Here is an 18084-nt window from a genome sequence, read left to right on the forward strand (position 1 = left end):
TTGTTTTTTAAAATATAGTTGAAAAAATAGTCAGGCTTTGTAGATCAGAATCAAAAGGCTCGCTAAAGAAACCCTTTAATAAAAGGAAATCAAATATTTAGATTTCTTCGTTCTACTTTATTTGTTTTTTTCCTCAGAGCCTGTAACGTGGTTCATTGTTTTGGAAAAGCTTTCTGCATTTAGCTCAGGTCATTAAATGGTTAAACAACAGTCCACTTGTTTGCAAAAACTTTGCACATCTTTTTTTTCATAGTCAAAATGTGGAAAATAGTAAAAGCTGTAGATTTAAAGAACAACAACAACAACATACATGTTACTGAACATTTTCTATTTTAGGGATATTGTTCAGCCCTTGTTAACATGAAAAAGAAAAATAATGTGCCAATCTTAATCAAGGCCTCGGGCCAAAACCTTCTGATTCTTCAGCCTCGTGTCAGTACGCTGTGATGCATCACTGCAATGCTGTTTGGAAGATTGGTTACCGACTACAGCCTGTGTTTGGGAGTTAACCCTTTACAAGCCAAATTATTTACAGCATTATTCTTATAAGTCCTGGGGGTGAGAGTTTAATTTTTCATCACGTCATCTTCTCTTTATTGACGCTGGTTGTGGAGTTGCAGTAAAATTAGGAATATTTTATCACATTACAAACCTTGAATTTTTTGTTTTTCCGCTCATTAAAGAACAGATGCATCATAAATCAGAAATAATTAATCAGTGTGTGTTTTTGCTCGCTGTATTTTTGGCCCTCGGGCCGCACTTTGGACACCCCTGGTGTAGAGTATCCTCTGTCAAAATAGTCTTTAACTTTAGTTGTACCACATACTTAATACCATCAATCAGTCTGTGAAAAGGAATGAAAAGGGACAATAAAGTCCAAAACGTATTTTCTATTTGGTGTTATTAAAAAAATAACGTGCCATGATGGTTTCTGTGCTCGATGCTCAGCCAACTGTCTCCTTTCACTTAAGGTCAGACGGAAATACAGTAGCCATAAAGGACAACCTTTTGTTCCTTTTGCAAATTGTCTACTGTTTTTATTTTTACACAGACAGATATTAAGAGTTTATGGAATACCCCCCCCCCCCCAAAAAAAAGAAAAGATGAGATAATACCAAAATCTAAAAAAAAACAAAAAAAAAATCTTGATTAGGGAGTAGGCCTAATGTCTTCAATTCTTGGAGTGGCCTAGTTTATTGTTTACTGCTTTCACTGTAAACAGCCCAGGTAGTAAACTTGGACGTCCCTCCTTTCGGGCACTAGGGGGCGCTGCTCCACCTACAGTTTCAGACACATTGAACACACTGTCTCTAAGGTCGGACGCCCCATGTTTTGCTTGGCGAACGAGCCGAACTATGGCTGATATTTACCGATATCCCGTTTTCTTTGAGTGCCAGAGCCACCTGCTCGACAAGAAGAGGATAGAAACGCATTTCCGTGTTCGCCGCAGATCAGGCGGGGGGGACTGTGGACCACTGAGGCGAGAGACTGACACAATCTACAGCGTTGCTTTCAGAAATCAGAAAGGTAGGCCAATAATAACACGCAGTTACTAAACATGTGTTTTTATTCACATCTTTCGCCTATATAATAAAGTTTGGTTATAAATGTTAATGTTTTGACAAAACCTCAACAGGCAATGATCTCCCTGACTCAGTAGGAAATGTGTAAACATCAACATTACATAAGTTTCACTTTCCTGAGAAAACGAAACTTAAATCACTTCTGTCAGAAATTGACTTTTTGAGTGAAAAAAATAGTCTACCTCACGAAATAAATAAAATATTATTAGGATATTATATCAACGAAATATGGCAAGAGGTGCAAAAGAATAACATTGTCATTTTTTTTTCATAAAACCAGATCACATTGACAACATATCATGTCACGAGGAGGTTTACATCAGACCAACCCTTTTAAATATTTGTGAATATTTTGCATGTGGTCCTGTTACCTATGGCACCAATAAGGGGCTTGTCAGTCCCTAGTCTATTTCTGACAACATGAGAATATTTTAGGACAACATGGATGCATGAATTGTATTCTTCATTTTTGTTGTTGTTTTTTATTTTATTTATTATTTTTATTAATCAATTATTATTGATTGATATGTATGTATGTATAGGTTTGTGTGGATATATGTATGTACGAAACTGGGAAAATGGTTGGGTTGGGGGGGGGGGGGGGGGGGGGAGTGGGAACTTGCAGACAGGCTTGGGAACAAATAGCCTCTGAATAATTTATGTTTAGAGTTTTTCCTTGTTTTTTTTCCCATTGCCTGTTTCTGTTTTAATTTAAAAAACCATTCAATAAAGAGAGAATCAAAAAAAATAAAAATAACACCAGATGACGTCATCTTAAATATCTTTACACTGCTGCTGGACATGTTACTGCCGTTTTTATTTTTCGAACAGTTAGCTAATGGGCAGTGTTTGTGACAGAGAAAGAGATGAAGAAAGTGTCATAATAAATGTCAAATATCAAAATAATATATATTTTTTAAACTATCTTTTCCATTTCAGATCAGCAGGCAGTCCTGCAGAGATCTGAGCACGTCGTTGAGCTTAAAGATGGTGAAGTAGTGATCACTGTCCGAGGCAGCCTCGAACCTCACGCCTCTACTGTCAAAACGTCAGCCCAACCCCGGGATTCAACAGCTCCGGTACAGGTCAGTCTATAATGTCTGTGTAGGTTCTCAGCAGTGGCGGCTCTAGACCACTTTTACTGAGGGGGCCAAACTGGGGCCAGTCATTTTGTCAGAGGGGAACATTAAACCCAGCTGAAAAATAGACAAAGATGATCGCTTTGAAAAATATATATATATTATGCCAAATAATATGTTAAATACCACAATATAAAATACCATGGTTCATATTTGTTTCAGTATGTGTTATTAGGGGGGCTCTTCCTTTTGGAGGGGTGGCCACAGGGGGGGACCAAGCTCAGTGTTACAGGGGCACTGGCCCCTGTTGGCCCCTGCCTAGAACCGCCCATGGTTCTCAGTCATCGCGGCTTGATCCAAAAGGCATCTGGCCATCATGACCTTTAACCTCCGTCAAGTTTCCTTTTGGATCAAGCCTTGAATGCTAGTGCATAATTTATATTTCATTCAGAAATGAAAATAATTATTTGCCTTTAAAGATCACATGACTTGTACACCACTAATGAGGCTGCATACTGTATCACCAACACTGTAAAAATGCTTTGTCCTAACATTTTAAATACTAACACATTTAAATAAAAAAATAAAAAAAACAGCAACCCTGTTGTTAAATGGATGTATCTCTATACACAGAGCCCACTGGTCAATCCTGCCTCAACTCCTCCATCAAGTGGTGAAGACTACGAATTACAACTTAATATGTACCTCCTGCATTACCTAAAGGAACACCCACAAGCTTGGAAAGAACTAGAGAAAGAACTCACCTCTGTTTCCTGCTCAGCCCAGCTTTACCCAGAGGAGGGTAGGGTGTTAGTCATGAGTTTAGCTCAGCCTGGTGTTGATGGTGGTGTAAAAAACTGGAGAGCTGAAGTAGACAGAGTCTTTGATGACTACATGTTTCACTACGAGGTTGAACCTGTCAGAGTTAGAGCTTTGCTTCTGTCCTGCAGCTCCCCTCAGACCACAGATGAGGTAAATGTTTACAGCAAGGGTGGGATGGCTGTTGTTGTTGGGAAGCGATCGCAGGTGAGTGCCATGTTGATGGATTTAGAAGAAAAGTCAAGTGTTGGTGAGAAACAAACCAGCGTTATACAGCTCGGTAAGGCCAAACTCGCCCTCCTCTGGAAAGAGATTGAGAACAGCTTGGGACAAGAATATCCAGAAGTGAAGGTCACCCAAGGAGATGAAGGTCAGATAGTTTTGGAGGGAACCATGGAGGAAATTGTCAAGGCTGGAGATTTGATCTCAAATATTGGGACATTGGTATTAGAGAGGACAGTTTCTGATGTAAGCCCACACTTTTTGGCCTTCCTGAGGGAAACCTATGGTGGTCCAGGGTTGCTGTCTGAGTTTTTAGGGGTTGGCGACAAGGTGGAAATAGAGTTAAGAGATGCAGAACTATGTTTCTTTGCCCTTTCTACTGATAAACTGGATGACACAGAAAAAAAACTAACAGAAATATTCAAGGAAGTCAATATTGATATTTCTGACTGCTCTGTTGCGCTACCCGAGCTTTGGGAAAAGCTTGAGTGCAAGACAAAGGAGATGAACCAAATGCAATGTAGGGCTGAGGCTGTGTTCGGCTCAGATAACAAGGTGTGCTTATTGGGCCACACCAAAGAAGTTGAATTACTCAGTGAAGTTGTCAAACAGTTTGTTTTGGACCATTCGAATGTGCAAAGCGTAATCCATCTGCCGTTTCCAGAACTAGCACAAGACTTGCCAGAACTACTGCAGCTGCACAATGTAGACTCTTTAGGGGTTACTATAAACCTTTTAACAACTTTCTCTGGGCCCGTGGTTGTGCTGGAAGGTCCACCTGGCAAAGTGAGGGAGGTCAGTAACTGGCTATGTCTATATTTGGATAGAGTCACTACTGATGAGAACGGGTCAGCAAGATATTTCCGAAGCCCCCCTTGGAAAGGTGAACCCCATTGTGTTGCAGAGAATCTGTCATCGTTGCGCTTGAATGAAGTAAACACAACCGTTGCGACTTACCACCTTAATGGAGGGCTTCAAGTGCTGGTGTGTCAAGGTGACATTACCAAACAGGATGCTGACGCCCTTGTGAATGCTGCCAATGAAGATTTGAACCACTGTGGAGGGGTTGCGGCTGCACTGAGCAAAGCAGGCGGCCCTGAAGTTCAGCGTGAGAGCAGCTCCTTAGTTGAGACTTTTGGGAAATTACCCACAGGTGAAGTGGTGGTCACCACAGGTGGAAACTTAAACTGCAAGGTATTGCTGCATGCTGTTGGACCAGTAGGTGGACAATGCGGTGGAAAAGAAAGGGTGTTGCTGGGAAAAACTGTCCACTCTGCTCTGAATTTGTCAGAAATGATGGAGTTCCAGTCCATAGCCATGCCTTGTATCAGCTCAGGGAATTTCGGTGTCCCTGTTAATGTGTGTTCACAGGCTATTGTAACGGCTGTTAAAGAGTTTGGAAGTCAAGGAGGGCGTAGTCTAAGACAAATCATTCTGATTGATAACAGAGAGGAGGTGGTTAGGGTAATGCACGAAACATGTGACAATCTTCTCCAAGGGGTAACTACTGGAAAAAGTGCACCAAGTGAAATTGGTTTTCCAATGGAGGCTTCTGTCCAAGACGAGGCTAGGGCTCTTGTCCGTGTGGAGATCATGCAGGGTACCATAGAGACACAGCAGGTGAGAATTTGAGAGTCACATTAAAACCTTTGGAATAATATCAGGGAATTATAAACCTAGAAAAAAATGTCCAACACACATAATTTCCTCCTCTCATTAGGTTGATGCAGTGGTGTCCCCAATGGTTGGCCCCAATATTCAGACCACTCGTGTAGGAAACACTTTGTTCAAAATGGTTGGGCCTCAGCTGACTGCGATGTTCAGAGGGGAAAGAGGAGAAGAAACTCTGGCTGGTGACACAGTCCTGTTGGAGGGCCTGTCTGCACTTCCATCTAATGCCGTCTTCTTCCTCAACCTCGCTCCCTGGGATTTTGACCAAGAAGGAACTGCTGCTCAGGTACAAATATGGAGAAGTGTGTTCCGTTTTGTCTTAACTTTTAGTGTCTGTTTGTGAGAACACTTTCTCATGGGTTGTTCTGCAGATTTCTATTTCTTTCATAATAATAATTTAATTCTAATAATTTCAGGCTCTGAGAATGGGCATCAAACAAATCCTTACTACTTGTGACAGTAGAAGGTTTGCTTCTGTTGCTCTCCCTGTACTTGGGGCTGGGATCGCTCTGAAATTTCCTGACAGCTTGGTAGCAAGGATTCTACTGGAAGAGGTTTACGCTTTTGAACAAGAGCGAGCCAGCAGAACACCATTCACTGTCCGGATTGTCATCCACCCGAATGAGGAAAAGGTTACTGAGGTAACTAAAGTTAATTGTTGTCATAACTCTGGCTGTGAAACTCTAAAGGGTTCAAGTCCAACTTTTTGCAAAAGACTTAGTAAATAATAGTAAATCTGTCATTTATTGCTAACAATAGTGAAAAAACTCAAACATGGTCATTGAAAATATTTTATTTGACTACCGTCCATTTTTTAACAACCATAACAATCTTAGTTGGATGCATTTTACAGAAATTACATTTCATGTCATTTTTGGTGTTCAGACTTTATAAAGTCAGTCTAGATACGATGTGGTCATGCGAATGAATGGATTTGGACTTGAATGTAAATGTTTTTGTTGATTATTGTTGACATAATTAACCAGTATAATCATTGTAATACCGTATGGAACGCCTCTCTGCAGGTCTTCAAGTCTGTCCAGGAAGATTTCCAACTCAAAGAAACCAAAAGCAAAGTTCAGCATCCAGACCAAGGTGGGTACTGATTAATGACAGCAAAGAATCTGACAAAATTCTGTCCTGTGACACCCATTCAGTTCAACATAACACTGTATTTTCTTACAGAGTCTGCTACGAAAAGGATTGTGCTGCTTGGAAAAACCGGATCTGGAAAGAGCAACCTGGCGAACACCATATTTGGAGAGAAGTTGTTCACCACAAACCACACCCCTAACTCTGGAACAAGACAATGTCAAGCAGAAACCAAATCTGTCAACGGCAGAAGCTTCACTTTGATCGACACTCCAGGTTTCTTCGATGCAGGAAGGCCTGAGGAGGATATGAAGCCTGAGATAGTGAGGTGTATCACAGAGTGCGCTCCTGGGCCCCATGCATTTGTCATTGTGCTGAAAGTGGAGAAGTTCACTGAGCAGGAGCAGGCTGTGATCACAAAAATATGCCAATATTTCTCTGAAGATGCTCTTAAATATGCTGTCATTGTGTTTACACATGGCGACCAGCTCCCTAAAGGGGTGAAAATCGAGGACTTTGTAAGTCAGAATAGAGATCTGAGTGATCTGGTGAAGAAGTGCGGTGGAAGGTGTCACGTCATAGATAATAAATACTGGAAGAACAAAGTTCAGAATAACTACAGGAGCAACCAGCTTCAGGTAGAGGAGCTACTGAAGACAATAGATAAGATGGTGATGGAAAACAACGGAGACTTCTATGTCAATGAGATGTTTCAGGAAGTAGAGAAAGAAATACAGAAAGAGGAAGCGCACATTAGACAGTCTTGGGGTGACATGCCAGTCGTAGAGATCAGAAAAGAAGCAAAAAGCAGAGTGTCTGAGAAGTTTTTGATAGAACTGGCTGGCACTGCAACGGGAGCGTTGATGGGTGCTTTGTTTGGCGTGGCTGCAATGGTTGGATTAGTTATCACAGCTCTGCGAAACTGTCAGTCTTTTATAAGTGTCATGAAAAGAAGGCCAGCAGTAGGAGGTGCAGCTGCAGCAGCTGCAGGAGGAGTAGAAGCAGCAGGTATGACTGCTGCGGGGGTGTTGGTTGGTGTGACTGCACTGGGCATGACTGCAACAGGTGCAGTTATTGGTGGAGTTATTGGACGTGAAGCATCTGAGGGAGCAGAAACAGTGAAGGATGCAATTGACAGAGCAGCCAATAGTGTTATCAACAAAGGAAAATATGCCTTAAAGCTGCAATAATTGGGCGCTTTGCAAATTCTATTTCGTAAGAGTGTGAAGAACATTAAGGAGTGAAGAACATTAACGAGTATGAAGCAGATTTTACAACAAAAATCCCATTTGTCGCTCTCTGCTCGCGCGATATCAACGTCCGACTTCACAATGACATTTTAAGGAGAGGCTTGCAGGAAAAAGTTGAGCTGAAGAATTCGAAAAAAAATAAAATTTCAACTCACCATGTAAATTTCAGAAAATTTTCATGAGTTTTGTGCATGTGTAAAGAGGCTACATGTGTCTCTTGTATTTGGTGCTGGGCAGGTAGCTTACAGTGGGGTTTTTTTTCATTTTTTTTTTTTTTTAAATGAAGACATCATGGTGAGGTTAGAAACCGGGTGGATAAGAGTTTGCTGGCTAGGAATGGAAACACTAATGCTTAAAGAGGCTAAAAAGGATCAGTAGAGCTGAAGAGATGTGCAGTCTGGCAATAAGACTGTGTGATATAATAAAAACAAATGTGAAATGTAGTGCAACTTTAAGGGGAGAGGGACTATCAATCAGTCAATCATTATTTATATAGTGTCAATTCTTAACACATTTTTATCTTGAGATGCTTTGCAAAGAGCAGGTAATAGACTTTACTCGTTTTGGGATGGGGGAGATGGAGATGGACTGTAAAAAAAAAAAGTGGAGGGAAATAATCAATCTGAAAAAGTGTGAAACAGTTGCTATTATCTGTAAGAAGCCGTCTTTGTATATTGTTATTGTATGAAATTAAATGTATTTATATAATTGACTGGAGGGATTTGATTACCTTAGTGGTGGTTGGATTGTTTATTTCATAACTTGATTTTCAACACTGATTATTTTAGTATTTTATGCTAATGTTTGATCAGTTTTCAACAATAAAATCATTGATTGCTCACTAGTTTTCTGAGTAGTGTATTTTGTTATATTATGGGTGTAACTGGTTTACACCTCTTGACGGTTTGATTTCTATTCTTACACTGACACTACATGCTTTGGTCAACAGGGGGCGCCATAAAGAAAGCTTTCCACATGCTAGTGAGGTCAAAGTGAAGTCACAGAGTTGATATGTATGTTAAAGCCGCTTCTTGGTACATGACTGTTTGCAGGTTGTTTGGTATTGGAGCTTTCAACCCTGGAAATGAATAAGATCTACAAATAAGATCATTTTTGATTTGATGAAGGGAATAAAGTTGATTTTTAAACTATCTCGCAGGAGGGTTTTTTTTTTTACCTTTTCAAATTGTTGGAACTGAGAAATGTCATTGTTTTAGGCAATGATGTGACCATTTTTTTAATGTTTCACAGAAGTTGGGACACAGTCATTGGTCAATAAAAATCTATAAGGGAATTATAAACCTAGATAACACCCCTCATTTCCTCCTTTATGCAGTGGTGTCACCAATGGTTGGCCCAACTAGGGACGAGAGTTGGAAATTAGCAAGATCTATAAACTCTCTATGCAGCACATCAGTTTCATGCTTTCTATTGAAACTGTTAATTTGTATTGTCCCTATTTGATAAATGAGTTCAACTGTTGGTTGGCTAGGATCCTCTGACCGTGATGGTTCGACTGCCATGTTCAGAAAGGAAGGAGGAGACACAGTCCTGGTCTGCACTTCCATCTAATGCCATGTTCTTGCACAACCTCATTCCCTGGAATTAGGCCCAAGAAGGAACTGCTGCTCAGGTTCAAACCTGGAGAAGTGTGTTCAGGTGTGTCTTAACTTTTGGGTGCCTGGGTCAACAACGCTCTGTGAGTGTTTTTGGGAACCTAGGACAGTGGTTCTCAACTGGTCGAGCCTCAGGACTCACCACCGACCTTGTACTTTTTGACACAATTCTATCTTCCAGACACCCATTCGGACCCCCAGAAAAGCTGCTCTGCGACCCACTTTTGGGTCCCGACCCACCAGTTGAGAACCACTGACCTAGGAGACCAAATTCAGTTATTTTTAAAACTGGAACGTCATCTTCAACATTCTTATTCCATAAAGGATTTCAGCTGTTCAACAGTTCCGCGTCTCCTTTGCATTGTTTTATGCTCCGTAGTGCGACAAACATTTTCTATGGTTGACTATGAACATTTCATCAAGTGTAGGCAAGATTGTTTGTTTTATACAACCAGCACGGTTTGGACAGGCCACATGGGAATGACGGCCACTGCAAGGTCTTTTAAGGGGCAACGAAATCTGTGTGTTAATATAAAGTTCACCCAACTCACCTTCTTCCTCACTTAGCCATTGAGACTCACTATATGAATCTAGAGACAATGTTCGCTAACATATCATAATTACCATTTTGGTACAATGGCAATAATCGGAATTCTGTTTATGGGCTCGACACCAATAACCCTTGAGGTCGAAACTACACAGATGGAATTCATCTCTCGACATGTGAAGACGTCGACACACTGCCAGGGCAGAGGTAGGCCAGTTATGTGGACACACCTTTCCCTCTCACTGCACTACAGGTTACAGCAAGTCTGACAGCTCAATCAATGGAAAGCAAGTGACAGAGAGCAGTTGTGGGGGAGACTCCGGGAGAAAGAGAAGGGTAGGAAAAGGGGAGAGCGTGACATTCTTAACACATTTTGGACTTCTTTTCCCAGCTCCTGGCGTCTTCTTTCATCCGTCTGCATCTGTCTGGATTTACAGGTGCGTCTCTGTCATTTTTTTTCCCTGTGTCTCTTTTTCACGAGTGTGTTTTGATTCTGTCAGTGACAACACTGTGGATACATCTGCCAACAAATCACTGCAAACAACCTCAGCTACTGCTGCTGTTGAGGGATGAACAAGCAACTTTGGCTGTCTTTTTGAGGATGAACAGGACTTGTGTTGCTGTACATTTTATCTGTAAATCTTAAATATTCTAGGTGTTTTTGTGACTTACCGGTAATCCTCAGGTTCAATCGTCTGCAGTGATTTGTTCGAACACATGCAGCAAGTCAGCTTGTGCAGCATAGCTTTGCTCGTTTTCATGTATAGTTTTTCTCTGTAGGCGTAGCAGGTGTGTTTAAGAAGGTATGTTGTGAGTCACACAGAACACACAAAACACACCTTTTAGAGCCAGCCGGATTTAATGGTCTTAGGCGCTCTGTTTAAGAATAACGGGTAAAGAGAGCTCAGGTTCACCTCCAATTGTTTGAAAAGGTTTTTTATTCAGAACATATTTCAGAGAGAAATAACCTGCCACCCAAAAAAAAAGGGAACAGAGAGATTTAAGATGACAATGACAGAAACTAGCCGGCGGTTGCATTTTTTTGATCATTGCACAATGTGGCCCTTTCCAGGGCTGCGGTTGCTTTAATGGCACTGCCAGTGTGGTTTGACCGGCTTTCAGTTTCCATGTTGTTGTGTAGTCACATTTTATTGTCTGCTACTTCTTTTTATCAAACCTGGAGGTATCTAACAACAAAAGCTGCTACAGACACATTAGTGCCATAACAAAAAAAAACCACACAATTTGAACGTCTTACAAGAAGAAATATGAATATAGACTTTTTATTGTTAGAAATGCTAATATTTTCTGATCTTACTCTTTTTTTCAGTGACTACATTTACCTTATTTTTATTTGTGTATTTCACTCGTTTATGTACTTATTAATCGTTTTGGTTGTTAGGTTCCAACATAACAATACTTTTAAGTGAATGCTGTTGGCGCTTTAAAGGAAGGCTGACATTTGGAATTGACTACCAAAGGTTAGCAGCAGTTGCACAACAGCTTTGAGCATGTGTTTATTCTGCTCTTCAACCACTTATTGTTTAAACTAATAGACTCAACTTTGACTACAACGTCTTTTTTACAGTGTAAAATCAAACAGACTCCAAAACAGAAATGCCAAACATCAATTAATGAACATAAACGTTTCCCTTCATTAAAAACGTTTAAGCAGAACAAGACTGTTTCTGAGGTCCCATCCAACCTACGGAAGCCCTAAAAGGACATGCATTTTATTTGCACCTTTTTAGTGCGATAATAAGTAACTTTCTGGCCGTTTTCCTTGAGATCTCGACTTGTATATCTTGTTTCTCCAGAGTTATAAAAGCACAAAACAAACAGAAATGGGCTTAATTTACCTTAAGCGTGGGCAGTGAAAGCATGACATGTTGTGGCCTGGCCTATCACAGTGAGCAGCCTATTGTCTTGTTAACTACACCTCCAGAAAATGATCCTGTTATCAACCATTGTTATCTGGTGATGATGAGATAAATGAATCTGTTACAATGGGAAAACCAACGCTGTAATCCTGAGATAACAAAATCAGATGGAGTTAATTGAATGTATGAATGCATGTCCACTTAGGGCTTCCGTAAAAAGCGTAAAGCGTCTCCTTTAACGTTTACTACAGCATGTTACGGCATGTGTCATAGTTGCACATGTAAAAAGGAAATGTTTTGGTTGTCGGGATTCAATCTTTCCTGTTCTGTTGTCATTGTAGCTCTTACAGTTAATCAACCGCTGTGACCTCTCTTTCCGAGAATTGCCAATTACACGCTGATTTACCCTGTAATGATCTTAAGTTATCCATAATTACTGCACAGGTTGAGAGGAAATATCAAACGGCAGATGTGGGTGTGAATTTTTTGATTGTATGCACAGGAGGTACAACCCTGAAGAGTTTGTTGGCTGCGTAAAGGGCGTGCTCTCAAACTAATAATCCAGATATGTTGAACAAGCGATGACATGCCAATTTTTTTATAACATTTTTTTTCCAGTGAGATGAAGTAGCAGCTGTAGCCTACATACTGTTTATTTCCTGACAGGAAGACATACTTACCAAAGCATGCTGCATGAACATGCACATGTTTATGGTGACTCTCATCTATCTCTATCTCTATCTCTATCTATTCAGACCCCTTCACGATTTACACAATTTGTGATGTTGCAGTCTTATGGTAAAATCAATTAAATTCATTATGCACCTCATCAATCTGCACGTAATACACCGTAATGAGGAAGTGGAAACAGGATTTTAGAAATGTTTGCTAATTTATTAATTCTACAATTCTACAATTCACTTAGCAGACGCTTTTATCCAAAGCGACGGAAATCAGAGAGTAAGAACAACACAAGCAAGGATCTAGAAAAAAGGAAAAGATGTTAGTAAGAGCAAACAATCAGCTCATTGACTCATTGAGTCCGATTGGATACACAGGTGCTGACAGGCATTGCACAGAGTGTTGTGGATTTTTCTGTTGGTAATGAAAGATCTCAAGTCAAAGTCTTTTGTCGTTGTGTATTGTATTGCATATAGTAAAGAGTTCTTTTGCAAAAGGGGTAATCAGCTACAGTGCATCAAAGATTCAGTCCCGGTTGCAGAGCATATTTATACTTTCACAGGGTGTAGGTATTTTGCATATACATTAGTGTGTAGGTATATTACATATACATGAGTAATACATCGTCATTGGTTTCAGCTTGCCCGAGTGACTTCACCTTCTGCTAGTTTGCCTGGTGATTTATCTAACACCAACAGAAACTCCTTTGTCCGGAGGGCACTGATTTAGGATCATGCTGTACTCAGACACTGAGGAGAGTTCCTGCTGGAGATACAGACCAAGACAGAGAGATACATACAGAGAAACTGTTTTTAATTGCTAAATGACGCACGAACATCCTAATCTTTTAAGTTCATGCGAAGACGACAGACAGATAGTATTTTTCCACTACAAGAGGCAAAGCACAACATTGACGGCAGTCCTTGAGAGCTCTAATCAGTATAGAAACCATCTTATGAGTTGTCGTTATCAAACAAAAACCATCGTCATTACCATCACCATCATCAATAATCGAGACCATCATCATTAAGTTAGTAGGTATTCATGAAAGAGCTGGGTCTTTAGCTTTTTCTTAAAGGTGCAAGGAAAAACTGAAATATCTCTCTGACATAAGCATTCAAACCCTTTACTCAGTATGCAGCTGTAGCACCTTTGTCAGCAATTACAGCATAGAGTCTTCTTGGGTATGACGCTTTGCACAACTGGTTTTGGGGTTTTTCTGCCGTTCTTCTGTGCAGATCTTCTCAAACTCTGTCAGGTTGGATGGGGACCATTGGTGGACAGCCATGTTCAGGTCTCTTTCGAGATGTTCGACTGGGTTCAAGTCCGGTGCTCTGGCTGTGCTCGTCAAAGGACATTCACAAAGTCGTCCCTCATACGTTGACTTTGCTGTGAGCTTATAATAATAATATAATAATACATTTATTTATAAAGCGCTTTAAATCAAAGTGCTGCACAAAGCAATACAGTTAAAATACAGGAAAAACATACAGAGACATCATGACTCATACTCAACAGTAAACAGATGGGTCTTTAACTTTGCTTTAAAAACCTCAACAGAACAAGCCTGCCTAATGACCAGAGGTAGCTTAGGGTCGTTTTCCTGTTGGAATGTGTTCTTCTTGGTCTTCATTAATTCAAACTACTTTTGTGATTTGATGGCCTCGTCAGACCTGAAGAGAAACAAAAAAGATATGATCTCAATCTGACTCACTGTTCAATAACTGACGCAAGCAGTGACTGTTTCTCTCTAATCGTGTCTGGTCTCGTCGTTCAGGAATCAAGACTCCCCGTTAAAACCTGTTACACTTGCGCCACACTCCCACACTTTCCAGGAGAAATACATACTTGTCAAATCAAAGAAGGGAGTAGGAGGTTTATCGGTCAGATAATCTTGAAGAAGTCCCTAATGTCATAGTTATTTGTTGCCCAGGAAATAACAGTCACATTTGGATCTTCTTTGCAAACACTTGAGTTATTTAATGGTAAAAGAAATATGATGTTGTGTTTTCATTATTGTATGTCTCCAGACTTGTATGTTCAATTCTGCATTTGCTTCATTTTCCACCACCGGCGGTTTCTGCCTTGGACACATATGTGGTGTGCATGTTGTGCATTGTTTGATAACCATTTTTCCATTTGTAAATTTTTGGATATTTTTCTCAATGTGCACTTTTATTGTTATTATTATCTATTAATACTTAATGTGAGGCAGATTGTGTTGTTATGTGAGTGATAAGTGGTATACAAGTACAATTTGACTTGAATTTGACAACTATATAAAGATATAAATGTACTGAGTCCACCGTTATTCTCTATTTTACAGGTCACAATAATGGCCCAGTCCTTAAACAGCACCAGCCCTCCCTCTGCAGGCAATGAGACCCTTGTGGATAACCAGACTGCCACCGCTGTAGGCGCACTCATCCTGAGTATTGTCTTTCTTTTGGGCTTTCCCGGAAACCTCTTCATTATCTGGAGCATCCTTGCACGAGCCCGGAAACAGTCCATCACCACCCTCCTCATCCTCAACCTCGCCATTGCAGATGGCTCCCTGATGGCTCTAACCCCATTCTTCATTGTCTACCTGGTGCTGAAGAACTGGGTGTTTGGGAATGTGATGTGTAAGGTCATCTTCTACCTGTGTCTGGTCAACATGTACGCGTCCATCCAGCTCATTATATTGATGAGCTTATACCGATTGCTTGCAATTCTGTGGCCACAGCGCATCAGCTCTTTCAGCAACAGGAAGATTGTATTACGGGTGCTAGTGGTGGTGTGGGTGCTGGTGATGGTCGCCTCAATTCCTGCAATGATCTACAGGAAAGCGAAGAACAAGGAGGGGACGGACACTTCGGTTTGCGATTCATTCCACGATCACGACAGCTATGTAAGTGAACAAAAACACATATTATTACTGTTATAAAGTAAACAATAAGCAACCCATATCAAGGTTGAATTATCCTCTAACTTCGTTTCCTAAAAACCCAGGTTTCATTGTGACTGTAATATTATGTTGCCCCTTTTTTCTCTCTCACTTCATCACCCCTGCCCAGGCGGTTCTCCAGTACTCGCTGGAGCTCGTGCTGGGCTTCTTCATTCCTTACCCTGTCATTGTGGTCAGCTATATCTGCATCTTACGGCGGATCCGAAAGACAAAGTTTGGGCGACGCATTCGCAGTGAGAAGCTCATCCTGGCCATCGTGTTGACCTTTTGCCTCCTCTGGTTGCCATACCACATTATCAACATGGTGCAAGTACGTCATATACCTTTTTTCACATGTGAAACTTTCTTCCAAGTACAATTGGATACAAATGCATATATATGTAAATTCATCAGAGCTGGATTTGTTTTATTGTTTTTATAATTACATTGGTCCCTTTTTTAACTTGGTGTTTTTGTGTTCTTCCCAGGTTGCATGGGCTTTGTGTCCAAAGGGTCACTTAAAAGAAATGTAAGTGATGACAAATTTATGTGCATTTTATTTTTAAAGCTAATTTAACAATACAAACAAACATATCTCTGGACTAATTAATTAATGGGTCATAATGGGGGATACTTTAGTTGTGTTGATGAGTCACAGTCATATTAGGCCATTTCATTTGACATTTTTTATTGGCGGGATAGCCCCTTGAGATGCACCGTCTCATTTTCAAGGGGGTCCCTTACAGTTTAACATTTTGGAAAATATGATTAATTCCTTGTATTGCTGAGTTAGCTGAGAACATTTCACCTTGCAAGTGTCTCTGGGTGAAGGGTGAGAGGCGTGAAGATCCCAGAGGCGATTAGCTTAGCTAAGCTTAGTTTAGTTAAGTTATTACAGAACTAGAGAAACAACAACCACCTCTGCAATGTTAAAAAATACTGTCATCAGCATCTCAAAGGCATATAAATCAGATTTAAAAAAAACTGTATTAGAGCAACTATTGGTGGTTATACTGGGAGTTATGCACCTTAACTAAACATCGCACAAAAAGTTTGGCATTGGCAGAGAAGATTTGGCAAGTTTTTCATGGGCGCATCCCACATACTCAGCTCTGCTGCTCATCCCACAAATGCGTGTTCCTTACAAATGTGGCAACATTTAAAATGGAAATAAACAGGCTTTCCAATGGTATAAGATTTATTGCCATGAAGCATTGTTACAATAAAGAAATAATCTACCAAACACGAATTTCTTTACTTTTTGTGCAATGTTTATAAAACAGAGCTTGTCACTGTACTTGTTTTTCTTTTCTTTAAACAAAAAATATAGACCATGGTTCATTGAAATAATTACGGAAGATCACAGTGTGTTAAAATGTTGAGAAGCACTAATGGGTGTAAGTTTCAACTTTTGAAAGAGCAGTGTTATGTCATTATGCTAAACTAAGCTAAGCTAACTTCCTACCTGATCTTTGAATTAACTATCAGAAAGAAATTGTGGTTTGATCTTTTAAGAAATGCTTTAACCAGATAAAGTATTTAAAATGTGCAGTGTTTGTTGAATTTGGAAGCATTGTATTTTTCTGTAATATCTGACTTGTAAAATGCTCTGATCTCTTCCCAGATTGAATAAAATATGGCACAGGAGCCGTGCTGTCACCTCTGCCATAGCCTTCATCAGCAGCTGTGCCAACCCAGTGCTCTACTTCTTTGCAGGAAAGTCCTACATCCGGCGAGAAGGGCTGGCGTTCATGGCCCGCTTGTTTGAGGGCACAGCTCTGGACTCTGCCACCAGAAAGAGCCGACAGAACAGCCAGAATTGCAGTCGCGACAAAGACAAAGACGCAGACGCTGTTATGCTAAATGACAAAGAAGCAGACTCTGTTACCAACTCGAGCTCTAATGTCAAACCAGTGAAGAACGGTAAGTAGGACTGCGGCGGAGCAGAACTGAGTCTGGTGTTGATTCCCTGGAGGAGACAAATGAACCACTTAAGCCTTCAAACTGCTTTTTAGAGTAACAAACTTGAGGGTTGATCCTACACAGCTGATTCCTTATTCGGCATCTGCAACTTAATCTTGTCACCCAACGCAACCTAAAGTGACAGATTTCTGTCTAAGCTTATACCAGAACAACACACTATTCTTCATATTGGATAAGATATGAGCCTTGTTCCACTCTGAACCACATGAGGAAAAACTTTGGAGTTTTATCCAGGACGATAATTCTCCTCATCACTTTCATCCATCAAGGCGAGATGATGCCATGGGTTGACTGTACATTTTTATGATATTGCTGTTTTGTACCTTTTTTTTATGATTTTTCATTCATTCAGTCATTTTGTTATCAATTGTTTTGTTTTTTTCTCTAAAATACATTATGGTGACACCAAAACGTCAAAATGAACAAGAACAGTAAATATCGCTTTACCTCAGAGACAAGCATTCAGTTCACTGAGGCTCTTGAGTTTGTGTATTACAGGATCCACACTTTAAATGTTGTGCTTGTCTACTATCTTTAAAGTTGTATACATTATTCTTCTGCCACTGTGGGGTAGAATTACAAGCCGTTAAAACAGCTTTGCTCTGTTTTTTCTCCTTAGGCCTCTGTTTTGGTCTCAACCACCTACTGAAATATATGGCTATTCTCTATTGCCAACTCATACTCTACGACTGTCAAGTGTTTGGTGCTGGACAAGGTTGCACAATAGGTTGATCG

At 40.4% G+C, this 18084-nt stretch overlaps 2 protein-coding genes across 3 annotated transcripts; both read left to right on the top strand.

Moving 5' to 3' along the window:
• The first annotated feature begins 1278 nt into the window (after positions 1-1278).
• Positions 1279-7698, top strand: LOC132958180 (protein mono-ADP-ribosyltransferase PARP14-like). Of its 2 annotated transcripts, XM_061030835.1 has the most exons (7): positions 1279-1527; positions 2523-2668; positions 3296-5323; positions 5424-5660; positions 5791-6015; positions 6400-6469; positions 6560-7698. In XM_061030835.1, the coding sequence occupies exons 1-7, from the start codon at positions 1356-1358 to the stop codon at positions 7654-7656; spliced, it is 3975 nt and encodes a 1324-aa protein (XP_060886818.1). In that variant the 5' UTR covers positions 1279-1355; the 3' UTR covers positions 7657-7698. The 2 variants fall into 2 exon arrangements, with proteins under 2 accessions (XP_060886818.1, XP_060886819.1); XM_061030836.1 differs by lacking the exon at positions 3296-5323.
• Positions 7699-10148: 2450 nt separating this feature from the next.
• LOC132958267 (leukotriene B4 receptor 1-like) lies at positions 10149-18030 on the top strand. The gene is made up of 5 exons (XM_061030992.1): positions 10149-10316; positions 14767-15330; positions 15497-15697; positions 15855-15895; positions 16991-18030. Exons 2-5 carry the CDS (start codon positions 14776-14778, stop codon positions 17295-17297), a joined length of 1104 nt encoding a protein of 367 aa, XP_060886975.1. The 5' UTR covers positions 10149-10316; positions 14767-14775; the 3' UTR covers positions 17298-18030.
• The last annotated feature ends 54 nt before the right edge of the window (positions 18031-18084 follow it).

Source organism: Labrus mixtus, chromosome 23, assembly GCF_963584025.1.
Source record: "Labrus mixtus chromosome 23, fLabMix1.1, whole genome shotgun sequence".
NCBI classification, from domain to species: domain Eukaryota; kingdom Metazoa; phylum Chordata; class Actinopteri; order Labriformes; family Labridae; genus Labrus; species Labrus mixtus.